The sequence below is a fragment of the Nyctibius grandis genome, chromosome 5 (assembly GCF_013368605.1).
Source record: "Nyctibius grandis isolate bNycGra1 chromosome 5, bNycGra1.pri, whole genome shotgun sequence".
In the NCBI taxonomy this organism is placed as follows: Eukaryota; Metazoa; Chordata; class Aves; order Nyctibiiformes; family Nyctibiidae; genus Nyctibius; species Nyctibius grandis.
Window position 1 is genome coordinate 82238481 of NC_090662.1, and position 27280 is coordinate 82265760.

Sequence of the window (27280 nt, forward strand, 5' to 3'; positions counted from 1 at the left end):
TAGAGAGAACTTAGTTTATTCAAAATATCATAGGTAATTTGCCAGCTTAAACAGTAAGTGGTTTTGTTTTTCACTAACTCATATTTATAAGAAAAAAGGGAAGCAGGTTATCTTGATGTAAGGCAAAAGTAAAATCTGAGAATAATACATATTTCTTATTTTCCCAGTATCATAGTGTTGGAATATCCTTTTTAGCTCTGTCACTTCATATTTACTATTAAAGCTATGCCAAGCCTGTGACTACATCTCAATATAAACAGTGCACTTGTATATTCTACACCAATTTATGGAGTAGCTGCCTGTATGATGGATTAGTAAAATTCTGTAGCGTGTTTTAGGATCAAACACAGGCTCTTTATCAAAGTGTTCAGAGCCATCAAGCATGTTACAAATTGGCTCACAGCATAAAAAACGGATTAAAACATTCATTTTTGGTGTTGCTGTATTTTTGATTCAAGCACATTATCTGTCATTTTTTCCCGTGTTTTCAAAAGAATGACTTGTTCATAACAGGTTTAGGCGAACTGGTGTTGTGAAGGGAATATGATCCTTTAATTTATTAAATACCAAGAACTAGACTTCCCCTGCCAAGAGTGTGCAGAAGTACAAGCACAGGATTTACTTATGCTGGAGGAGTGGACCTGAAAACTCCGAACACTCAGAGAAAAATCCAGCTGTTTCCTTGAGCAGTAATAACCACCTGACCAGGGCAGCACCAGCTAATCCCCCCACTGCTGACTTTTTTATAGCCTCTAGGTTATGCCTAAAGTCACGCACTGGAAATGACTTCTGGTCACCAGCACAGGGGAAGAGATTCAGGTTGGCTTCCTCGGTGGAGAAGGCCATGCTGCCACCGTATCACCACCAAACACCCTCCTGCCCCCTCATCCCTGCTCTCCACAAGACACATCCCGGTTTTATCTGCTCAGTCATGATTTATTCCACAATCCACTTGCCATGTTACAGCAACGGTGGCAGGGATCTGTGAAGTAAGAACAAATGTCTCAGGTCTCCCAGCTGATTGTTTGAAGCCCATTAAGGAATAAAGCAAGATACCTATGGAGACTTGAACATGAAAAAACAAGTATTTCTGACTTAAATCATTCGAAACAGCACACACAACTAACGTTTGCTAGAGATGCAAGCTGCTCTTCTTGTAGCTCATTGGCACCACACATTGGATTTTTCTCTGTAAAAACACAACACGGTAATGATTGGTGCAAAAAGGATTCGGCTCAGGGCAGTTTGCAGAACTCTTCCCTCCAGCAGCTGTGAGGTATTACCATTTTCAAAGGCAGGACTCAAAGACTTATCAGCACTGCTATCTAAGGATCCTTCTTGGGCTGTGTGATCCAGAAGTAGACACAACAAATTCTCATCTGTAAATGTCAGCACTCGCACCAGGCGAGCTTTGGTTTGCCCTTAACACACAGATGGAGGAGCAGATCAGAGATCAAATGTCAGAGTCACTGATGACAGGAAATTAAATCAGTTTAGATGGAAGCCAAAATAATATCAAAACATCTTTTTTTTTTTAATTAGATCTCAAGCTTTATGCAACACAAACATGACATAATTTTAAGGTCAGGGGAGTAGATGGTAGTTTTGAAGGAATTCTCATTTAAGACTCCCAAGAAAGACCAAGGGTGACAGCTAACATAAATTGCGGCTGGTCTCGCTGCATCCCAAGGGGGCTGCTGGGATGCTTGGGGACGGTCGCTGGACAAATTCAGCTAAGAGAGTCTCAGAGGAGTTTGAGAGTCCCCACAGCATGAGTATGCTGTCAGAAGTGGCAGAAGCTGAGAGTTTCACTACTCCCATCCATGACAGACAGCCCCACATCAGCATGTTACTCAGGGTCCCTTTTCCATATTCAAGCAGGCAAATGGTGAAACTTTTATCAAACACTTCATAAATTCAGATTTCATTTCTGCTACCTATTCATTTGGTGTCCAATCCATATCCTCTCGTCTGACAACAGCTGGCCACCTGCCTAAAGAAGGTTTTGACCCTGAGCTTCAAGTGTGTCTGCAGTCTTCCCAGAGATGCCATGATGGGTCTTTCACCTCTCTATTTTCCAGCATGAATCAGAAGCAGGGAAGTGGGGAAGTTGCAATAACAGCTTCCAAATTCATCTCCAGAAGTGAAGAAACCAGATTCTAGAATAAACACACATTGCACTTCTCTGCAGCATTAGGGGGGCTCAGACAGAACAAGAGACAGGGTCTGGAGCAAGCACTACAGCCACAGAATTACACAGTACACTGGCCCTGAACACACACATACTTACAGTTACTCAGGCTGTGTATGTGAAACCTTGCATGAATATATACTTGCATATACAATGTTAATACAGCAAGTGTCAAACACAAGTGCATGCGCCTAAACAGTGGCAAACAGAGCTGGGAATCCAAAAATCAGGCCATGACATGCTAGAAAAAAAAGAAAAAAAAAGAAAAAAAAAAAGGAAAAAAAAAAGCCCAAACTCTTGGCCTTGCTCTTCATGTTTCTTTGGTCTTGTATTTGGAATACAAGCAATACAGAATCCGCATTGTAGCCTTCATATCTCCGTTCACAATATCTGTGGATACACAAACCAGAAACAACAAAACCAGATGGGAAGTATTAGAAATCCCTGGAACAGAAATAGACTGCAACTGCCAAAGACAATCTTCCACCTTTCCCCAATTATAACGTGAACTTAGACAATCTAATTGTAACAAGAAGCAAAACAGGAACTACAGAGCTAGCAAGTTATTTATTTATTAAATGAACTTAAAGAAAAGGGACATTTCACTGCACTATCTTGCTGGAAGACAGGATAAATAATGCATAGTAAGAAATAATTCTTCACTAGCAGAGAATAGAGTAGATTATTTAATAGGACTTTAGTTTTTTATGATTCTTCTATGGCAGGAAACATGTTGGTAATTACCTCACACTTTATTTTTTGGTTGTAATGTTTCCATCATGTTTTGCCGCTGTTGGCTGTTTTCTTTTTTTCATTTAGTTTTCAGCTTCCATGTTCTTGGCTAAACAAACGGATCTTGTATTTAATAATTGCAATGGAAGAGAGTAGCTGATTTAGAGGGTTTACTGTTCTTCTTACAGAGCTTTAAATCACCGTGAGAAAGACTAACAATGAAACACTAGTAAATGAGACCCTTGAACAGTCTAAATAGTGTAGCTGTAATAAGTACCCCTAAACCATATTAAACTCAATCACTAGATGAGGATTTTCCCAGTGAAGTTAAAGGACCAGTATTTCTTATACTGATCAACTCTGTATTTGAGGCAGAGCAGAATAGCCAGAGGGAAGGGAAGAAAGCACAGGGTTAACTCCTTTCATACAAAAGGTAGATCTCAGCATGGAGACCTGAGCTCACGCAGATTACTCTTTTCAAACTTAACATAAATATCTTTCCAAAGTCCTAGTTCTGTGCCATATGGCAAAAAGCCCACAATTCGCGCATGCCTGTTACGCAAACTGCCAACATCACCAAAGCATTAGCGGAAAAAGAAAACAAAAGAAAAACCAAAGAAAGTCCTAAATTCTATCCTCCCTCTCCATCACGCCATGGGTTACGTACTAAACACATGCACCCACTTGCTTATGAATAACTAACAGGGGAAGAGATAATGCTTTTTATTTTTAATAAAGATTTGACTTCCTTATTCAACAACAGGCTTTTGAGCTTGATGGAGGAATGATGGGGTGAGGTTACGTGCCCTGCAAGAGGCCAGGCTAAGCAGTCACAGGACCATCCATTAATGTAGCCACCTCCCTCATCCCACCAGGAGCTGGTCAAAAATTTTTCTGTGGAGCATTTTTTAATTGGAAAGTTGGACTCATCCAAAGGAAACTTTTTTTTTTTTGTGGTGGGGCAAGAGAGAGGAACATGCATGTACATTGACTCAGCAATGAAAGCATTCACTTGGATGTAGGAGATCAATATTCGGCTCCTAGGTCTGAACTAGGCAGAATAGCAACTTAAAACCTATGAATTTCACATTCAGGAGATTGACCCACCAGCTTTTCTGTGTTTGAACAGAGCGGTCAGTGTTTCTGATTTTCAGGACATATTCTGTGAGGTATCTTCCCACATGAAACAAGCTTGTTTTTAACACACTAAAAGTTTTTATGAGATAGATAGGAAAATAGTTTTCCCTCCAGCTCAGCTGCTGTAATTTCCCTAGGAGCTGCCATTGTTTTAAATCTTTAACAAATACTGACTTACCAAACAGTTTAAGTTTAGTGCAAAGTTACTAAACTTATAACAATCCAACATTTTTAGTATAGGAATAACGATTATTCAAAACAATTCTCAGCTTTATTGCTATTCATTCTTAATGAGTAGTTATGGGGCAGCCATATAATGCAATGTGTCAGCATCACACTGCAGAACCTACTTTCTTCAATTACCCTAACTTTTGCTAAGCCAGGTTATTAGCAATTCTATTCCAGACAAGTCTCTAAGTCATGACTCACCTTCAGAGTTCACAGAAAAATTCAGAAGACCTCCATCTGTCAGCAAGTCCAATGCAAGGTTAACATTGTGAAGCTGTTGATGAGAGAGATAGAGAGATCAATGTAACAGAAAATATTTTCCACCCACGGTGCAGTGGCCAGGATGTTTTAAGAAGCATTTCTCCAGTAGCTGAAGATACTGATTCATAAATACGTAATCATATTCATCACCTTAGTTTTGATGAAGTGCTCTTCAGAATTTCTACCAATTATCATATAAAATCGGATGTAAAATCCATCTCCAACAAAACTTATCCCATGAGGTGGGCAGAAGAATCTATTTATTTAAAAATAGACCTTTCATGTGGAAGTCTTGTGTTAATGGATGGTTCCACTGGGGAAAGAGGCTAGATTCATAACTGGATCTAATAGATGCATGGAATTTATTTCTACTTTTTTAACAATGCCCATATGCTTACCACATTCGGAACAAACAAAAAATACATAAGGAAAGAGTTCTCTGTATTTCATTCAGAATTACAGATTAGAAATCTCCTGTTCAGCTATATTTGTGAGCTAGAAGATTATGCTTTAACATACGAAGACATCTATACATGATAAGAGCAATGGTGACATACTTAATTGTACTCATGAGAAATTAAGCACATGTCCATAAGTGAAGGCTGGGGTCTTTTTCCTGATTTTTCCTCACTTGTTTTTCTCTCCCTTTCCCACATAAAAGCAGCCTCACATGCATATGCAGTAGTCATGAATGATTTTTTTAAAGTAATATAACATCCCATTACTAGCTTCCTACAGCTTAAGGGCAGTTGTTTACTTGCCTCGTAATTAGCAAGCTCCCTTCCTCTAATGAAGTAACATGACCTGAACAAACTTCAAATTGTCTCTTCATATATTCCTGAGGCTCCCGAGCAATTTATCCTTTGGGAGGTACATCGTAACTGCTGCCATGCTGTTCCCTGTTACCTTCTGACAATAAGCACAGGAGTCACCCACACATAAGCCAAGCAAAAACTGTGCTCTGAAGTGAAGCGGTAGATTTATGTTTTACCTGGTTCTCTGGTTTACAAGTAACTGAGACTGACAGTTTGGATTCAGGCTTGTTTTCTTCCTCTGATAGCCAGTAGACATGAGAGCTTAAGCTCATAGAGATCTACACAATTTTCTGATTGGAATGAATAAATCAAATGTTTCCATGATGAACCAGCATAGGTAAAAGGGGCACATTTCCCTCTCTGTAACACGTATGAGATTTGCAAGGAATGGTAACATGCAGATTTCAAAATAAATCCTCAGACAGAAACACGGATAATTACCAAAGAAAGGCAACCTAGAAAAATAGGTTGTTTCATCCAGCTGCACTTCCAGACTCAAAAGAGCTGGACAATTCTCTAGGATTTACAATTGGCCAGAGGTCAGGACATTTGGGGTATTTCAGCTCTGGGACTGTTTTGGCAAAAGTATCGAGTTCACGCAGTTTTCATAAGCACAAGAGCCCTTCTTCATCTTCTTCCTCTTCTCCTGGCTACACAAGTTCACCCCTAATTTCAGCCTGATCTATTTTGTGATTATATTCTTTGCCTCAGAATACATACTTTTCTACACACGGGTGCCCAGAGCTGGTTTTACTTTACAGTTACTTGTAAACCTCATTTTTTGGTAATAAACACCCAGAAAAACAGCAACAAACCTGCCCCACGTGCAGTGTTGTCTTCTTGCACCTGCAGGTGGGTCACCTCCCAAATTTCTGCTCCTGCTTTCCTCACCCCTCCTGTCCCTCTAACACGGGCTCCTGCCCTCCCTATTTCTTGTTTCTATTTCCTCCTCACTGTCACTGCTTCCATCCCAGTTACCCCTCCTTGCTTTTCATGAGGTGTACATACCAGCTTTGAACCTCAAGCTTTCTGCTGAAATGAAATTTGATGCACCACACCGATCATAACGGTGCGTGTGGTTGTCACCATTTTTATAACACAAATGATGTGTTTTAAATCTCAGCAAAGGTTACATTTTCATACTTTACTGTACCAATTAACATCTAAAATGACAGGGAGCTAGAAAGCACAGGGGAATTGAAAGACGTATTTTATGTACCCATGACAGTTGAACTATGGTCGCTCAGTATTTTTAGTTATATTGTCATCCCGCTTTTCATCTTGTAATGAACATCTGAAGAGAAACAAATGGTAAATACCACTTTGAAAAACCGTTCAACAATAAGTCCAGTACTTGGAAGTAACCTTGCTAAAACGAAATTACTAGGATGTAGAGAATAGTACTGAACCAGTACCCAACCCCATTATATACTTCTCTGAGGCCAGTGACCAGCATATGCAAGTCTGAGCTCTGATTTGACCCTAAAATGTAGGGGTATCTCATTTCTTGAAAGATATCTGTGAGGCTGATCCAAAAAGAAAAAGGTTACCTATGAAATTTTAAATTAAAAAAAACTTCAATGACTCCCTCTGAATAAAGTTAATGGAAATTTAAAAAATTTATTCCCAAGTCAATGGACCGGAGAAAACAATTTTGAAAACTGAGTGGAGGAGCAGAAAGAGAACAAAAACAACTGCAAGGAAATGTTTTGATTTTGCTTGATTCAACTCTTCAAAATATATTTTCCCCATTCTCAATCAACTTAGATTTAAAAAAATTTGAATTTTCCTAATACCTTAAATAGTCATCAACTGACAGCAATGAATTTTTGACAAAATTTGAACCCCGGTCTAGACAATTGTGCTTTTAAATGTTTTGATGAAAAGCTCCACGGGAGTATTTATTAATTAATACAGGACCTCTGAGAATTTTAATTACAAATAAATATTGCCCAGGGAGATTAACTGTGTGGAGGTCAGGAATCAGACAAAAGCCTTGTCTGTGTGGGGAAGCTGTAATGCAAACCACGCCAGGAGATTCCCTTCTCAGGCAGCTCTCAAGCAAAAAGGATCTGACGTTTCACCTTCAGACTGAATATAACCTAGCAAAAATAGCTACAGTTTCAAGATTTTCAGAGCTATTTAGTGACCTAAATGAAAAATCTCCACCCACGCCAGAGACAATTTGATATCTCAAATATTTCAAAATATTTCAAAATATTTCAACATCCTAGACCTGTGGAGGAGGCATTTACACCGTCAGCCCAGCATGCACTCCCTTCTGGCTGATGCCACCTTTTTCTTTTAAAGCACTGATGAAATCTGCCTGGTAGAGGTTGAAAAAGGAGTCAAGCAAGTCTGGCTGTGTAGGTTACAGCTCCCAGCCTTGGGGCAGGAAAAGATGTAAATTCTCAAGAGCTTTCTAAGCACAGAGGGAGCCTTCAAAATGTTCTGGTCATGTCTTGATTAAGGTATATTTTTAGGAAAATGTAAGGAAACCTACAGGGATCCAGTTCTGTTATGCAAGAGGTGTCAACCACTTAAAATAATGTTTGCAGGACAGACTTGTAGGAGATAGCATACCAATTCCCTGCCACACAGAGCCTCTGTATTTCACCGGAAGACTTCAGAAGGATGTATCTGCCTAGCAAACGCAAGTAACAACATTTTGCCTCCCATGAGATAATAATTTTGAAGAAGTCACCAACCTGTTCCAAGGTATTTTAACAGCACCGAGTGCGTGCATTTGTACTGCCCCAAACCACCATCCTGCAAACACTGCGTGCATGTGACTTCATACGCAGCAGCAGCAGTTAAAGCAAGAGGCAGAGCTCTTCACTGACATATGGAAGCATTAAATACACAAGATGTTTGAAGCATCAAGCTCTAAGTAGTTAAATAACAACCTACCATCTCTGTGGTGCTGGCTGGAGTCAGGAAGAAATCCCTTAAATTCAGAAAGTAACCCTCCAGTTGTCCAATTAACAGAAGTAAGATAACTCCATCTGCAAACTGGATGAAGAATGATCTGAATATTATTTATTACGTTGGCCTTTAGTAAATTACTCAGTTAAATGCCATTCTATCAATAAAGGAACTTAAATGATACTCTGACAAGCAGCCAGCCTAATGACTCAGCTCCCTCAACTCCTTCTACAGTGAACTTTGTATTTAGCTACATAAGGCTACCAAGTTCACATTAGTAAAAATACAACCTTGTAAAAGGACAGCTATTAAAACAAACTATTCCAGACGTGAAGAGACTTCAGACGACCACAAGCAACAAATGCATAACTATCAATAAAAGAAAATTGTGCCTAGTGCCTGAGATTTACAACAAAACAACTTGCAAAACTTCCTGTCTCACAGTTGCCCACCAGGAAAACCCAAAAGAGCATCATAGCACAGCTCCGCTTTTCATCTGCATGGCATAAATCGCAGGGACCACCACTGCACTGAGGTTTTGAATGCCTGGAGCAAAGCAAGAGCTGTGGGCTGATTTCTCCCGCAGTTATTGCGTGCGCGTCTGCAGAAGCAGGGAAAGAAAAAGCCATGAGGGATGTCCCCGAGCTAATTTCCCATCGCTCACTCACTCCCTGGAGAGGGGTGGGGAGGATGCTGCAGCACCCCAGCTCCGAGTGAGCTGCCGTCCGCCCTACCAGGAGGCAGCGAAGGAGGACAGCGGAGGTGCGGTTGTGCCTCTCTTCACCGGCGCCCAGGGAGGTGATCCTGAGGTACCTAACGAGCACTTCTTTTGCGATTTCATGGACTCTAAAGCAGCCTGACATTCAGAGGATGGGACTTTGAAATGTAATGAAAATCAGGCCTGCCTACTGTGAAGCAAATCCAGCATTAAAAATCACTAAGCACCGGCAACCAACTTGGCTTTCAGTTTAATTGTCAGAACACCTTTATTTCCGTCGTGACAGAAAGAGCACCCACAGGAGCTGGGCAGACTCTGAAAATTACTCCCTGTTGCATTACAAAGGGCAGCATTCAATACAAAGCTGTATTTTTTCATTACTTATTAGCTTCAGAAATTTCAGAGAATGAAGCCTGATCTCTTAACCTGAAGCTAGAAATAATTGTTATCTTGCCAAGTTTCAAACTACTATAACAAAAAGGAGGAATCCTAATGGTGAGAGGAAACACTCAAATGGCTGACAAAACATGGTTAACATGCAGCTTAGAGCAGGATACCTGAGATTCGATGTCTTTCACATTTAATCCTAATTTTCCAACATGCTGGTTGACAAATTGCAAAAATACCTAAAGAAAACAGCAGGGGAGGAGAGGGTGGAAGAAAAGAACTTTTTTCAGTGAAGTCATGAATTATGTTTTACCTTACAAATTTTCATGTCTATTAAAAAAGTAAATTACCTTCTTTACTGCATCCAGTTTATCTGGAGCACGGCTAAATAACTCATCAAAGGCATCACCTTCTGTATCAAAACAACATTAATTGGTATTATTTGAAATAACTGTCACATCAGAGGTTTAAAGTGGCTCCAGAAAGAGAAAGGTGTTCACACCTTATAAGCCAAGGAGGAAAAGAGTCACAGAATCACAGAATGGTTAAGGGTTGGAAGGGACCTCTGGAGATCATCTAGTCCAACCCCCTGCCAAAGCAGATTCCCCTAGAGCACATTACACAGGGTCGTGTCCAGGCGGGTTTTGAATCTCTCCAGAGGAGACTCAGAGAGATGGGAAAAAATCCGGCTTTTGTATTTATCAGAGGACACGGTGACAGTCTTCCCTTCAGCTTGACTACGCAAGAGAAAACAATTTACTTCATTCAGCTTTGTAATCCTCACCTGCAGAGGTTCTCAAGATTTGTTCTGCCACCAGTCAGCAATGGGTAAATTTCGCATCTCTACAGTTTATCACTTTTCAGGTATGTTTTTTTAGCCCCGAACCTCTGGGATAAAATATTGTAAGCAGAGAAGAAGAGCTATACATTTTTCTGCTCTCCCCCAACAGAAACGTCAGTTACATCAACTTTGCAGAAAAACAGCCCCCTTCCTTCAAAAAACCACAAACTAGATATGGAGTTTGGAGACACTGCCCTTCCTCTGAAAATTCATGGACCTCAAAAATGACCAGTGCTGCCAAACAGTTAAAAGGCAGGCACTGGGCCGGTGCCAGCAGCGCTGCACCGGACAACTAGCACAAGTTTACAGATAAGATTCATCGAAGTCCGTGTGAATGCTCATCCTTACCTCCATTTTCTGCTCAGGTTTAGTGAGAGCAGGATACATCTCCTCATGGTAACCTGGCCACAAGACTGCTCTGATTCAAGCATGAACAAAGCATTTAAAACACGCTTAAAAATCAAGGGCACTCTGGCAGCATAACTAAATGGAGAACCAGTTTCTACAGTGCAGGAAAGCAAAGGCAGCTTTGCTGGAGGAAGATTCCTCCCAAAAGCCAGCGACACAGAAGCCTCCACTGCAAAAGGGTTTCCTTGGGCTTCTCTGTTCTCCCTGTTAGGGGGTTGCTGCAGGAGCAATGTCAGGGAAGAGGGGAATCCATCAATCAAAATCATTGAGCAACTGTCTGAAACCTGCAACGGTCTCGCAAAGTAGAGAGCCCTCTTCTGGAGCCTGCTTTGGGATTGCTCTGTTAAGCAAGCTGTGTCAAAAATGAGAGCGCATGAGCATTTTGAAGAGTGAATTGCAGATTTCTCTTCTCACCAGAATCAGGCTACTGGAAGAAACTCCTAATTACAGGTTTGTTTGTTTGGTTTTTTTCACAATTTCAGCCTACACTAGAGACCACTCAGTGGAATAAGTGATAAATATATATTAAATGATACAGTTTGCACCACTGCAAAGGATGAAAATGATAACATAAGGGCACAGCAGAGAATTAAAATGGTTGCCTTGATTCACTGGGGATGCAACGTGCTCCTTTGCAGCAAGAAAGAGCAGCTCACACTGAAGCCTGAGCAGTGCCCAGACCGCCTGCAGGCTCTGCACACGTGAACATTTTTTCACCTCAAGTGTTTCACACCCCTCAAAATCCCTAAGGGTAAAAACTGTGGGGACACTGGTTTTATTGAGCTGCCATCCATAATCGAGTACCAGTAGATTTCAAAACCTCATTTGCAAACTGCAGAAAGGAAACTACATTGGAACTGGTAGCAACAAGAAGCACAATTCTCAAGCCATTATGCTCATAAATAGTTGCAACAGTGAACGAGGACAATGTGTAAATCCAAGACATACTTTGTCCCCAGGCAGGTCTTCTCTGCTGGGACATAAACCCACTGTTTCTTTTCTTGTCTCACCTCCCATCTGTTGCCTGTAGTCCATGGGCAAAGTGACCACCCAATTTCCAAACTATGTTGTGTTGATATGAACACACATTACCAGAAGACATTTGGAGAAAAACACTAGGAGAAATACACGAATCTCCACTAACTCTAGTGGAAGCATACTGATTTTATCATGAGGCAAAAATGGATCAGAATGTGGTGTATAATAGGAGGTAATAATGAAACACCGAACTTGGCAATGCCAGTACTTACTTGACTGCGCTTCTAAATTCTCTCTAAAAGTGCAATAAAAAGCAAGAATTAGAAAAGCATTCAGCAGCTCTAATCTTATTCATAAGTGAATCTTATCTGGGCCATCAGCTATCTTGTAAAGCAGGAGACACAGTACAAAGCACCATTAACTTTATGTCAGAGTAACTTTCCAACAGACATTTTTAAGTACACTGCATATCCGTCTAGAATCTGAGAACTATATGAGATTTTAACTGGCCCACAGACCAATGAACATTTATTTTATAAGCACAATCCATAATATCCTCTTCCAATAAGCTGCTCATGATATTAGAGTTTGAAGATGTTCTAGCATATAAAAGATAATAGTAAAATAATCTGTTTCTAGTTCTTGGAATGATGTCCGTATTTTCTCAGTATATAAATAGTATCCTACTACTTAATTCTTTTAATAATGACAGTACTTCACAAACTCAGCAAGCTCAAACCTTTCTTTCACAGTAAAATAAGAAAAGAACTGCCTCTTTTCTCTTTATTTAATGACATAATAACAATAAATTAAAGAAGATTTAAACCACTGTGGCTTTAGAAAATTTCCAGTTTAGTCTGGCACAGGTAACTTGACAGTACTCGACTTTTATTATTATATTTGTTGTTATATTCCATGGCAATGACAAACACTAAGCCTCAGAAATAGTCATGCGCACTATTTTAGGGAAGTTTACATAAAGAGTAAAGAAGGGTATTATACCATAATACCAAATCTGAACAGGAAAAAAAAAGGAAAGAAATCAGAGAAACAGTTCGCATGCATATGCATGCCTACGTTTATGTTTTTTGTCATCATCATGACCCCAGCTATTTTTCCTAAGGGGGAAAACACCCACAATATTCCCATTCTGACTGACAGTGTAAAAACCAGGTATATCCCCTCTTACTTGTTTTCTGTGATATATTCCACCGCATTTGCTGTCTTTAATCCTCTAGAGGTGTTCTGTTGAAAAGACAATAAATATTTTTGGTTTTGTTACACAAAAAATCTGTAAGCATTAATGAGGCTTTCATGACCTGTTTGCTGCCTTAAATGACTACCAGAGGGCATTTATTCAAGAAATCCAGTATAATTAGTACAGATACTTTGAGAGGTTGCTGTTCCTTTCTGCTATCTTCACTCTTCAACCAGAAGTTACCTACTTCCCCACCAGAGAAAGTGAAAGAAGTATGTGGTCCCTCAAACAGTGAAGTTCAGAGGCTTGCATGTTCACCTGGAGACTTGATGAATGCATCATGCTGCTTTGGGCAGGCAACAATTTCCTTGCGCACCTCACTGCATTAAGGACTCTTCAGTTTTACAGCACTGGAGGTGGTCACCTCTGCCTTATAACCACCTCACGGCATGGCCTGCCACCCATCAATGAATCCCCCCGGCAAGAGGACTTAGGTTTGGTGGGTTGTTTAGATTTAGGCTGGCAATTCTTACTATTTCTGAAGCCACCTGGGATGTTTACTTATGTCCTCTATGTAATATATATATCTTTGTTCCTATATAAATCCTAGTACTCCACAAAACATCAAAAAAACAGTGCTTCAACCCAACCGACAACCCGAAGAAACAGGAGAGGATGGGCGTGCTTGCTGCTTTATTCAGGTACCTGGCAAGCACCTCTTATCACAGAAGAGTCTTTGGTGTTTGCTGCTCTCCCCTTTTAGGCAGTAGAAAACACCCTCTGTTTACATACTGAGTCAACTCCCTTGGGTAAACTCATCACTGAAGAGGAGCACACCCAGCCCCACCAGGGAAAAAGCAGGTCCTTCCTGCAGGCACATGTCGTAGAAAGGCAGGCCTTCTCTGGTCTCCTATGGACTTCCTCAGCATTTCCCCCTTCCTGCCCTCGACCCCTCTTCTGAGCTGTGCCTTCATGGGCTTTCCTGACTTTTGACCTAATGATTACTGTTCCCATGAGGGGCATTGAGTTCTACAGGGAACCAGCTCACTACCACAACCCCATTGTCTCCATTGCCGCTCCTCTCTTGCTCAGGGTTAACAGCCCTTTCCGATGCTGCGGTTTCACAGATAATCGCTCCGAATTTCTGCGCAGCTGAGACACTCGCAGCCTCATAAGGCACTAGATGGAGAGCTGCTTTCCTCAGAGTCACTGATCAGACCCACGCAACAGGAGCGTGGGGCAGCAATGCACAATCTGGACTCCCATTAGATACCAGAGAGACCACTCCTTTGCTGAAGCGCTCGGCTGGGACAGGGCCACAACAGCTACCTTTGAAGAACCAAGTCCCATAAGAAGCTGTCCCTCCAGCACACTTTTAAACCTCCTAAAGTGACACAAGTAGCTCAAGGGCATGCTTCAGTGGTGCTAGTTTTTGCAATTATATCCCAAACTGCGGGATATTTGATGTTCTCCTAAAGTCCCAGAGTTGACTTTAAGAAACAAAATAGAGGAAGAAAGCATCTAGATCTCAGCTTGCAGAGAAAAATATCAAAATGTAACCCCAATGGAAAGGGAGTAAAAACTCTCTTCCCCTAAAGAAACAAATCCTCAGCATTAAATCAGTGTCACAATTTATGAGTGCAGGCTTCTATTTTAAAACACTTAGAGATAGTAACAGCAGAATTTCTTCTTTTTCTTCTTTACAGAGATCAACAGCTGTTTTCAGTTTGGACCATTCCTTTTTTTCATCAAAGAAAAAACAGCATAGTGTTTCTACCCATTTAAAGATACAGTATTTGAACTGAGAACAAAATGACAGTTTAGTCCAGCAAACTCAGAAATTAAAAGGCACAGTTCACAGAAAATACAAGTATCTCTTTCACAGCTGCACACACATTTCTCCTTAATTCTAAGCAAATTAGTCTTGTGAAAGGTCTTTAGGATCTGTAACAAATATTGAAACTATAATTACCTCAATGGTGATTGTTTCCACTTGAACATTTGAAGGCATGGCCAGGTTGGGTTTGAAGTGCTTTGCTATTGCAACCAGAAGATGCAGTGTGCTCAGTAAGTCCTTTGCCAAGATAGCTATTCCATGTAAAGAAAGAAAACAATGTTTAGTGTGCAAACCAAGCAAACTTCACTCTACTATCATAAATTCTCCCTGCGTATAGGATCCCAAAGTCATGGAGGGCCATACCACAGGTGGGACATCAGATTGGGGTTTATATAATATCACAATTCAGCAATACCACACCTTAATAGTCCTTTTTGTGAGACATACACACAGACACTGAGGGCTGTTAAGTGGTCCACAAGCCACACACTTAAGAGGATGCAGCTTGAATGACCCAGTCAAGGTCAGATATTCCTGTCTCACTTCTGATTCAACTAGTAATTGAAAACAGGTTGTTCAATTACTGTTCTGGAACCCCTTTGCCTCGTGAGGAAGCCCCGTGATGGGTAATTTTCTCCAATTTCACTTCTGCACCTACATTCCACACTCCATTTCAGCTGACTTTCTTCCAGTTGCAAACACTTAGCCACAGCTTCCAGAATCACAGAGAGTTTCTGTCGCTGTTTTTTTTCTGTTAATGCAATCTTGTCAACATCCAGCTTGAGAGATCCTAGGTTTTCTTTGACAGAGAGTCCACAGGAAGAAGGATGTATTTTAATACCACCATAGGAAAAAAAAAAAAAATCACAAACATAAAATGACAGCAAAGCACACAAAGTCTTGTTTTAAATGTTCAACACCACCCAATAGCTTCCACAGACCCACACCCCACAGCTGTATGTCTTGTTAAACTCCTGCGCTCTTTGAAAGCCTCAGTAAAATCAGTGAAGCTCTGCAAATGGGAAATGACTCAAGTCATTCCTTGCAGCAGCATCCCCCAACCCTAGCACTCCACGTTCCTCCTTTTCCTAGTGGAAGCTACAGGAATCCAACAAGTGAATCTTTCTTATAGATAGTGTAGAAAGGTAACATCAACTCACATATATAGAAGAAATCCCAGCTTAGGCAAGTAAACTATGAAAATAAGCCAATCCTGTTCACGCTGCTGCCCTCAGCCTTGGTGAAAAGGAGATACGATTTGAAAGACATCCTCAAAGAGAGTGAAAGGAAAAAGAAAAATGAAGTAGGACAGGAGAGATGGAGAAATAGAAACAGACCAGCATGCTGTTCCAAGAGGTCACATCTTTATACAAGCACCCTGTAGTGTAGAGAGCCTCTTACATTTTCATCAGTTCCAGTTCCAGCCCAATGCTTTAGACCTAGAACTTTTTATTATTTTTTTAAAGCAGAAAACCATATATATTATAGTGCTGATTCCATCCAATGTTTCTAGTAGAATCACAAATCACCTTTGTGCTCCTGGCTTACGAAGCCCTCCTTCCCTTCACATGCACTGTAATTTCAGACTTCAAAGTTAACCTTTTTATTATGTTAACCAGCAGGTAAAAAGACTTTCTTAGAAGAAAAATAATTATATAAAAACAATAGGGGATCATCAGGCAATTGTTCAGAATTGCAATTATCACAGACGGTTCACAGTGTAGTGCTTTCTCCGTTTGTGAGAAGCGAGACTCCAGCGGATCGCTGCTATTGCAATTTGTGAGGTCTGTTCTCTGATCTGAAAGTTCCTCCATGATGTGTTTGTGAGCTAAATTCAAAGCAGCAGCTTACCCAACAGATGATGAAGTACCAGCCCATCATACAGATCTTCTTCCAGACTTTTAACTACTATGTGTTCCTCTTTCAGAGTTGTGTTAATCCAGTCAATCAATAACTGCGGAGGAAAACAAAGCAACTGGCAATTATATTCTTGTTGTTTAGATAGTATAGCACTCAGTGCTATATTGTGTTTCACCTTTCTCTTTAGTTCCTTATCTCACATCTTGGTTTACTTTCAGCCTCCACTTCCTTTGTGCTTTTTGGCTGTTTTTTAAAGGGAAGTTAAGTATCAGTTAGTTCTCCCTAATTTTTAAGTGAGACAGAGGTCTCAAGTTATATTCCTATGAATTTTGTAGAAATAGTTAATACAGGTGGAGAGACAGACCCTACTCCCGCTTCCATCACGAAAAAGGCTGCAGAGTACACTCCCAACCCCTGCCTTCATTAGACATCACAAATTCAACCATCAGACCGAAGTTTCTAAGAAGAGATTTCACTCATTCTGTTGGTTGCTTGGTTGCTTCTTGTAGTCATCCATGTTACTAGCACTCCTCCCTTTTCTCTCCTATTTTTGTTTTCTTTACCTTTGTGAAATTTTGTACTAATCTGTCTCCAAACACCTTTTGGGGAGGAAAAAAGCATTTTGTTTATTTCACTTTCTTAGGTGGCAGTCCTCCCACCACCCTTTCCCATATCCTTCCTGCCTTTGCAAGCGGAAGCTGCTCAGGAAGCCAAGGGCTGGCTACAACTGGAAAGGAAACACATTCCCAGTTACATCCCTTGGCCCTGCAGCCCCTTCCTTGAGCACTGTGCTCCCACACAGGAGACCAAAGGAGCTCCTCAGCACTTCCCCAAGCATGTGTTTTACTCACATATGTTGATAGAAAGGGAAGATGACCTGCTGAAGCAGAACTGAAAACAGTAGCCCCAGCTGGCTGTTAACAAGAATCTCTCGGAAGAGGCATAGGTATTGCTTGCATTGCTACTATTGCTACAAGTGAGTGTCTGGAGTTTGTTGTGTGGATAATACCCTTCTCAGACGCTGTAAGTAGAGGAGAAAATTCATAGCAGATCCCTGTAAGTTCGCCAACATTAACAGAAATGTAAAAAGCAGTTTGAAAAAAACCCGCTATATCTCTAAGATGCTTGAAATGGCACAAGAAGCAAAATGCCTTGTGCTGGCACTTGCCTGAACTGAGAAGCTGTCAAAGTGTTTGTAATATACTTCCTCAGCTAAGGACTAACAAGAATTTTCTACAGCAGAAAGCTGTGCTCCTCAGCTAATGCTTGCAGGTTAAGACCTGGAGATGCTTCAGATGTGTGAGGGATAGAACAGTACCTCAAACATAACGGTACAACCAGATGGAAGTTGGAAAAGCAGAAAGTACTGCTGAGTACAGATCTACGAGATCCCTCGTTTGCTATCTCAGCTCTAAACAGCCACATCCACAGCCCGCAGCTCACACACCTCTGCCTTCAGTCCAGTTGTTGGGGCCCCACTCAGCTGCAGAGCAGAGCGTTGTGTCTAAAAATGAGTAAATAGGGAAAGGAGAAAAGGAATACTTCAAGAAGTTTGCTACTGGCTTCCAAGTGTAACCATCTTCTATTTTACATGCAGTTTGATATTTATAGTAACTACAGTGAGCCATTTCACATTTCTTAGTTCCCCAAAGCCACCTCAAAATGAAAATGCAGTGGAACAGTCTTTCTCCCAAGTGAGTTTCTTTACTTCCCTTATTCTTCCCTTGAAGATACCTCCCTGTCCTCCTCTCCATCCCAATCTCTTCTCTAGAGCAGCCATGAACTCTTTAGATTAAGAAGGCAATCAGTGGCACCGACAGGCACCCAGAGGACTCAGTCTCCCTTGGGACCCACTCTCCACCTCCTCATCATCCAAAGACAAGAAATTAGACAGTGAAGAACATAGTTTCAGGAGTCTCTGATGGGAAATGGATTAAGCACTGAAGCTCACAGAAATCTTCAGAAACTGAGGAAAGCTCTTCATTTTTGGCAGTCTGGAAAGAACAAATTCAGTGCCTCTGTAGACAGCATAATTGCATTTTGCAGCACCATCTTTCAGATTTTCTCTTTTGTATAAAAACATTGTGAAAACCTGACACAAAAATTAAATCTTTTTGACCAAATGTGCACGAAGGTTTAAGAAAATGTAATATAGAAACGCACATATTTATGGATTTATGAATGCCATATAATACATATATCAGCACATAGTCTAAGCTGGTTTTCATAATATTTATAACAATTTTAGTTATCTCCATAATGCAAGAAGTGCTGCTCTCATAAGAGACATGCCACTTTTCTTCCAGGAAATTTCAGTACACAAGTCTTCCCCTGGGCTGTGCCAATAGAGAAACACGGTGATTGAATGCACAGGGGAGACTTTCAAAATTACTTGGAAATAAAGCACTTTCCCATGAAATAGGATTCATCCTTCACAGTTACCGCAAGCAGATAATGAACCATACAACAGCTTGAAAGCTTTTCTCCTGAATTCTTGGTGACTTGCATACCCTTCAACCCTTCTCCCTCTGCTCTACGCTATCCTCGTCAGGCTGCATCGCAGCTGAGCCAGCTGCCACCGGAGGTAGAAGACAAGACAGAAGACTGCTGCCCATGGTTCCAGCTGGATTCTCATTGCTATTACACTATTATTACAATGAAGTAGCAACTGGGTACTTCTGGTGTGGCTCATCCATACATCCCAAGTTAGAAGAGGTAGCATATAAGAAGAAACTCACTTTTTAAATCTACACTCCACTTTACACACAGTAGTGACCACTCTTGGCTGATGCAGGCTTTTGAAGCTTGGTCCTGTTCGGCCCCAGCCATCCTGGCACTGTGCTTAAGCAAAAGCTCTGGCTTACTTGGGTGGAGCCCAACCGCCAAAAGCAGAGCTCGTCCCCATCCATAGAGAGTGGGGGACTGGGGCCAAAGAGTTGGGTAATTTACAGGGCTGAGCATTAACAGAACACGTTAAAACAACTTGAGGTGAGAGTTAAACAATATAGTAAAATAAATGGTACCAGTTTTAATTCTTCCAATTTGGCATTGTTGCTTGAGGTTGGTTTTATGAGTTTCTTCTTCTCACCTATGAAAGGAAGCAAACAAAATCCATTACAATTGTCAGATATAAGTAATGCAAGTTTGCAGTAAAATCTGCTATCAGTTTAATATTACTCAGTACCACTAACTGCCATATGTGGAAACACTGTCATTTTTTATTTTAACTGATTCCTTACGAGCAAGAAAATGGTATATCAGACTATTAAGACTGCTGTTGGCAATTATGCTTCAATGTAATTAAAATCAGTAAGATCTAGATGGACAATTCTGGAAAGAGGAAAACAAACTTGGTCAGATCCTTACGTGTGAAATTTAAATTTCAGTTAAAGAAACAGCTACAATTTGTGTTGCTTCTTCATGATCTGCCTCTAGAGTCAGCAGCCAAATTACACACACAGAGCTTACTCAGTGCTGATAAAACCATGGGACCACTGCTGAAAAATACATGATTCATTTGTACTGCACATTTTCTGCATGGTTCTTCGGGTCATTCTTTGGACCTTCTTCTGTCCTGGTTCATAAAGTACATACCTTGAGCAATGACATTCTCAGCTAGGAACTGATTAAGTGTAGCAGGCTGTGTAAACACATTTAAGAAGTCTGGGTCCATTGTCTTTTCTCACTCCTGGTAAACTGGTAAAAATATGGGGGGGAAAAGAAACATGAGTAAAGGCCTGTAAAGATCAAAATTAGTGCTAAGAACAAAACAAACACACAAACTGAAGGGTTTTATTCAGCTACTATTTCAGTTCAGTTCAGTTACACGACTGGTGGATTGCTTTTTAAAGTAAATCTGAAAATGTATTTAAATGTGTGTAAAGAAAAAGAAGCTAAAAAGAACTTTCCTTTCTTTTCTGTTAATCTTCAAAATGTAGGAAAGAAGCCCTGAAGTACTAAAACTTGCCTTAATTCCATCTAATTCTGTTTCATCTGAATTAGATTAGTAAAATCCCATTTCAAATGAAATGAAAAAGCATTCAGTTCCTATGTATCAATGGATATCTGCTATAAAAATGACCAATGCTTAAGAAGTATTAAATCAAGAATACAGTAGTTAAATTACTGAGACAAGCTTATAAATATAAGCAGTTTCCTTTACTAGACCTGCTGGTATAGATGTGGGGTAACAATGACATGTTTCTGGATAGACAATCCCACCTTCATGTTAAGATTAAGTTGCATGGCTTCTCAAAGATTTTTTTTATTTTAAATACAGATTGGAGAACGACTTTCCTTCTCAACCCGGATGTCCTCAAATGAAAGCAGAATGACAATACACAATACAGCGGTGAAAATACCTTGCCAACAAACACAAAACTGTGGGCGAGGTTTTCCAAAACAGCTAGGAGTCGTGTTGGAGGAGAGCAGAAGGCAGAGAAAGGAATAGGGCTGTCAGAGCTGGGTGGAGAGGCTGCACAGCCATCTACATGCACTGTCCTACCAAACACCCAGCTGAAGTTAATCTCTGTCACCAGCAACTATCTACGAATAAGAGGCTGGCAATGATATCTCCCATTCTTCTAGAAGCCATGACTCAAACCACAGTGCAAGTGGAGATGAGTCTGATTTTTTAACCGTATGTAAGGCTGTGCCACACTGCCTACACAGACAACTCAAAAGATAAAGCCAGGCTCTACAGGCAGCTTACATGGTAGGAAATGTTCAGTTTTAAGTGCTTGCTTTTGCAATCTTAATGTTTGCATAAAGGTTTTTCAGTCAAGTCCACAAGACTAAAAAACTAGGATGCTTTAGCTTAGCAAAGACTGAAACTCAATAAAAAGTTACAGAGAGTAGAATGTGAACAGTCTCTTTTACAAAGTGTATTATAGAATCATAGAATCATTTATGTTGGAAAAGACCTTTAATATCATCAAGTCCAAATGCAAACCTAGCCCTGCCAAGTCCCCCACAAAACCATATCCCTAAGCACCACATCTACTCGTCTTTGAAATACTTCCAGAGATGGTGACTCCACCACTTGCCTGGGCAGCCTGTTCCGATGCTTGACAACCCTTTTGGTGAAGAATTTTTTCCTAATATCCAATCTAACGCTCCCCTGATGCAACTTGAGGTCATTTCCTCTCATCCTATCATTTGTTACTTGGGAGAAGAGACCGACACTCACCTCGCTACAGTCTCCTTTCAGGTAGTTGTAGACATCAATAAGGCCTCCTGTGAGCCTCCTTTTTTTTTCCAGACTAAACAACCCCGGTTCCCTCAGCTGCTCCTCATAAAACTTGTGCTCTAGACACTTCACCAGCTTTATTGCCCTTCTTTGGACTCTTTCCAGCACCTCAATGTCTTTCTTGTAGTGAGGGGCCCAAAACTGAAGACAGAATTTGATGTGTAGCCTCACCAGTGCTGAGTACAGGCAGATGATCACTCCCTAGTCCTGCTGGCCACACTATTTCTGATACAAGCCAGGATGCTTTTGGCCTTTTTGGCCACCTGGGCACACTGCCAGCTCATATTCAGCAGGCTGTCAACCAACACCCCCGGGTCCTTTTCACCAGGCAGCTTTCCAGCCACTCTTCCCCAAGCCTGTAGCATTGCATTGGATTGTTGTGCCCCAAGTGCAGGACCCAGCACTTAGCCTTGTTGAACCTCATACAGTTGGCCTCAGCCCATCAATCCAGGCTCTGCAGAGAGATCTGCAGAGTCTTCCTACCCTCAAGCATATCAACTTGGTGTCATCTGCAAACTTACTGAAGGTGCACTTGATCCCCTCATCCAGATCACTGATAAAGATATTAAAGAGAACTGGCCCCAGTACTGAGCCCTGGGGAACACCACTTGTGACCGGCCGCCAACTGGATTTAACTCCATTCACCACAACTCTTTGGGCCCAGCCATCCAACCATGCAAGAAGTAAGATGGCTTTTTATTAAACGAAATGTATGTTGATTTAAGTGCAAGAAATCAGAGTTGTATATTGCAACTGTACAAATAAATGGTTGCCTATAGAGGTGGAGGTAACTACAGAAGGATCACAGCTCTGACCCCTGGACAATCATGGCAGCATACAGTTTGTGTCATGGCAGCATCTGTACTAGCATGAGTAAGAGATCTCATCTTTCCCAACAGTCCTAAAATCTATGAAAGCCAGAGCAGAGGAGACAACAATATGATGACCAGGAAGACTTTTTACACTCCTCTGAATCATCAAATCCCAGATGCTGCTGGATGTAGGGTACATGGCAAGACGGACTGCTGCTCTGCTCTCTAATTGGGAGTGCTACCTGTTTGTGGATGGGAAATGCTCTCCCTTCTCTCTGAAGTTCAGTGCTGCAGGGCCACTGTAGGAGGGGGGAGGCTGACTCTTTTTGTTCCTTTTTAACAGAAAGCAAGATGCCCCATCTTAGAAGTTCAGACAGGAGAGGGCTCCTACTGTCTACCAGAGATGCCTGTATTAGGAGCCCTGTCTCTCAAGGCTCCCTATGTAATGAATGGACATGGTACCTCTAAAGAGCAATCCAGAGCATTTAAACAAGGGTCCAGCCCTGGCTTGCATTTTCCAGTTACCACCTCCATTCTCTTACCAAAGAGACAGCCTCAGCTGCTACCACAGGTGCCTGAAGTGAGAAGCTATAATGACCCAGCCCTGTAAGGAGAGTGGAGCAAGGCAGCTGCTGCCAATGCTGTTGCATGCTGCCCATAGAAGATCTCCAAAGTGACGTTTCTCTCCTTGATAGCTTTATACGCCAAACAGCATGGTGCTGCTTTGCAGGCTCTCTCTCACATATTTATTAAAGGCTCCAGCCAAAGTGCCTTACGAACATGCATTTTAAGACGGATTTTGCCAAGCCAAGAATATTGGTAGAAAATAGCAATTGGATACTTGTGCACAGTCTGGTAAAACAAATTAGGCACAAAATTCCCAGCAAGCCACTAGGGGAAAGGGTCATGAGAGAATTAGTTTCATTATGGTGGCTGCAAAACTGAATGCTGTCTCTAAAAAGGTGCTTGGTAAAATAAGATAGGAGAAATAAAGTCATTTAGTGCCTGAGGAACAACTGAACTATTTGAGGTTAGACTGCCCAGATGAAATTAACTGAGAGAGAAAAGTTAATTAATACAGAGCAACCTAAGGACAACTTACTTTTAAATCAGGTTTCTGACAGCGTTATGCCTTGGAAGTCCTGCTCATAAGTCTTCTGTAATCGCCTGTGTAAACCACAACTTACACTAACTCAGCTTTGCTGCAATACTCAACTTGTGTATCTCTTACTTCCTTTTACCATTTACACATCAAAGTGATGTGTACTGCCTGCCACATCCTTGGTCTCTGTTTGGCCAAGGAACCCAAACATCAGAAGCCACTCTTTAAAACTTGGAAGCCTGTAAGAAAAGGCTTGAAATTAAGAATTTGCAATAGTTAATATCCTCTAAGGCCTCATCCTGTGTGTCCTACTCAGTCAGAGCGTTAAAACTGCTATACTGGGTAAGACTAGCTTGCCTAGTATCCAGTCCCTTGCAGCACCCAAAAGCAGAAGCTTAGGGGGAAAAAAAAAACATAAACAGAGCAAGCATGTACAGATACTTCCCTAAAACACTTCAAAAGCCTGCAGCTCAGCCTTCCTAAATCAAAACTGGGATCCTGGTAATTAGAAGCTGTCAAGACATTTACTTCCCATGAACCTCCCATTCACCCCTCAAATACGTGTTATCTCCCATCATTCATCAGTGAGGAGCTGAAGAGCATAGTGCTTCATGCAAGGTAAAGCCATCTCCTGTTGCTTGCTCTGACCTGCCACCTTCCCCTGAAGCTCCCCACTACACACAATACAAAGGAGACCAATTGATCACATTCATCATGTCACTGTGTTACTACTCCATATTACTTCTGTGTTATTATCCAGCACCCTCAACAGTCATCTCTTTCCGTAACTGAGGAAGCACAGCCTACATCTTAGTCATCCTTCACAGGGACACCACTCCGTAGTACCTTTGATCATCCTGGTCATCCTTTTCTGAACTCTCTCCAGCACTATCACAGCCTTTTTTGAAGCTCTGGGAACCACAGCGTTCACAGTGTTGTTCTGTTCCTCTCCTCTTAATTCCTAACGCTGTTTGCTTTTTGATCACCGCTGAGCGCCAAGCTGACACTTTAATGGAACTATCTATTGTATCCCCAAGATCTTATTCCTAAATAGCAACACACCACTCAGAGCCCGTCATTTACCTGTAGAGCTAGTATTGTTTTCCCCCCATGTATTTCACCTCACATTTATCGACAGCCATTTTTGAGCCTGAAAACTGCAGTTCCTTAGTATTTAATAGACTCTCTGCTTATTACTAATAATTAACATTCACAAACAGTCCTTCATGTGGCAAGCTGCATTTCTGTGAGGCTTGGTCCTAGACAGCAGCCTTTCAAAGAATAACATACTGCAGAAACAACATAAAATGGAACATGACTGGGTTTGGACACTTTCATGGGGTTAGCTGTTTAATGAGAAATAGGAAGGGATGGAAGCCTTGGTTCTCACATGCAAGCTTCCATGTTTGCTGCAACCAGCCTCTGCAGCCCATCGTTCAAATTTTCTATTCAGACCTGTGACTGACATGCTGTTTTTTCCAGCCTCCATCCTCCTGCACTCATCATTTATCAGCATTTGGAGAAGAGATCATTGTAGGAGACAACTGCTTGAATACTGATTGTAGAGGCATTTCATGATGACATTTTTAAATAAAATTGAGGTTTAATTATTGACTATTCAAATGAAATGGCATCATTTGGTTCTTCATTCTCTGAGAATGTCATAGATGTACAGGCTTGTTGTTTTAAAGTCAAGAGGTGTTTTATTTTTCCCATGCCACATGCTGAGGCAGCCAATAAGTGAATTTTTCCTAGGCCAAGAGCTAGATTATTGCACAACATTGTAATCCCACAACTACCAATAAAACAACTAATTCTCTAGTTGGGTCGTATCAGCGCACTTTTCCTCCGTGAGTCTTCAACCAGTCTGGCTCCCAGATATCCCTGATATACAATATAAAGCATTAAAGAGCTACCAGCGGTCTCTGGCATACAAACTAGCTGTAGAATATACACAAGGCACTTTACTTAACGTTACCAAATTGTTTCAACTGTTTTATTTCCTGTTTGAAAAGACAAAAGCCCTACTCTACATTAGCTCAAACACATTTCCTAGGAACAGTTGCCTAAATAGATCACACAAAGGAGGGAACAAAAACAAACTGGGAATGTTGATGATAATAGTAATATTTCTGCCTTCAGAAAATGAGAATTAAAAAATAAATAATTAAAAAAAAAGATAATATGTATGCCCAGTTTTAAACTTACTTTTACTTCCTTGTTTAGTACTAGACCTTTCAAGAGCCATTTTTGCTCATTAACATCAGAAGAGATGTTGTCTTAGCAAGAACAATCCACGCAGACACAGAAAGTCTTACAGTTAAAATAAAAATTTAAAAGAGCACCCAGAAGAGTCCCTTTTCCCAAACTTACTATTCTCTCCTTCAGTAATTCTCCAAAAGCTCTTCCAAGATCTTCTCACAGCAGGCGCAATGAAATTTATGGGGAGAGGGGACTGACTCCCGGGCTCGGACCGTCCCGCGCCGAAGCTGCAGCTGCCCATGCAGGGCCACGCGAAGCACACAGGGTATGCGACGGGGAAGTCGTGCCGTGCGGAACCGACTACTCTTAAAAACGAAACCACAGTCGTATCCGGAACTTAATTGTCTATGTGCTTGGTCCCTGCTGGAGACTAAAATAAACAGAAATACAAATGCAGGAAACATGCAGCCTCTCAACTCCTGAAATACCAGAAAGTATTAGAAAGATACGATCGCTCTTCCATGGTACTGCACGGCACGACTATTTGCTAGTCTGCGTCTGGGGAGACTCACAGTGCACTTTTTCTTTGCATATAATAATAAAATGGCCAACAAGAGAAAAAATCATCATGCTACATTACACCTTTTACTTGTGGTCCTTTGAGCATTTTATAAAGCAGATAAACTTTATGTGCTCTACCTACCTGGTAGAAGGAGAAACCTAGGCAGAAGGAGATGTTCACCTGAGACAAGAGTTATCTGCCCTGGGCAGTGCTGCTGCTCTTCCTTCCCTTTTCCATCATTGATTAAAGAGGGAAAGCTTCCTACAGCAACCACTTCCCCTGGACATTTCCTTCAGGTACCAGTGACATTTGTTAACTCTTCCAGAAAGCAAAAGCAACTCTGCAGTCCTCCATGAAATCCCCGAATGAGACAGTAGACAGCCACACTAATTAAGCTGGTCTGGTTTAACGCTGTCAAGGGACTGACTCCTGTGTTTAGCTCCATGCCATAGACAAGAACAGACAGTTCGGCATGAGCTAAATGGGATAACAGAAAGTGGGTTGAAAACAGATTTCCAGCTGCCCAGAATTCTTAGTAACTGAGAACTTAACCCAAAATCCTTAATCAAAGAGCAAACTTAACTGTATTTTCTAAGCAGGTAACAAGCGCAACAATACATCACATTAGCAAAGACCCAGAGTACCTTCTTGCCTGTGCAGAAGTGCGTGCCACAGCCTAGAAATGTAGTAAGTAAAAAACAAAATGAAGGTATAGTTGGAGATGCTATTGGGAACCTTGGACAAATCCATTTTTGTATCAGCAGGAAGAGGGAGTAGGAAGAACTAAACATTGGGAAATCCATCTGTAATTACTAGGTCTCTCCTTTCTTCAACTGGC

The 27280-nt window shown here is 41.2% G+C and overlaps 1 protein-coding gene across 3 annotated transcripts; it reads right to left on the minus strand.

The window, feature by feature from the left end:
- On the minus strand, window positions 1–26223 carry PARVG (parvin gamma). 3 transcript variants are annotated; one of them, XM_068402125.1, is made up of 14 exons: window positions 26052–26223; window positions 20111–20212; window positions 19540–19604; window positions 17964–18020; window positions 16508–16610; window positions 15315–15455; window positions 14792–14907; window positions 12811–12866; window positions 11894–11916; window positions 9745–9806; window positions 9565–9633; window positions 8275–8376; window positions 4490–4562; window positions 1–2581 (listed from the first exon to the last, which is right to left on the minus strand). In XM_068402125.1, exons 2-14 carry the CDS (start codon window positions 20187–20189, stop codon window positions 2502–2504), a joined length of 1026 nt encoding a protein of 341 aa, XP_068258226.1. In that variant the 5' UTR covers window positions 20190–20212; window positions 26052–26223; the 3' UTR covers window positions 1–2501. The 3 variants fall into 3 exon arrangements, with proteins under 3 accessions (XP_068258226.1, XP_068258228.1, XP_068258229.1); XM_068402127.1 differs by lacking the exon at window positions 17964–18020; XM_068402128.1 differs by lacking the exons at window positions 17964–18020; window positions 19540–19604; window positions 20111–20212; window positions 26052–26223 and adding an exon at window positions 17835–17936.
- Between the last annotated feature and the right edge of the window lie 1057 nt (window positions 26224–27280).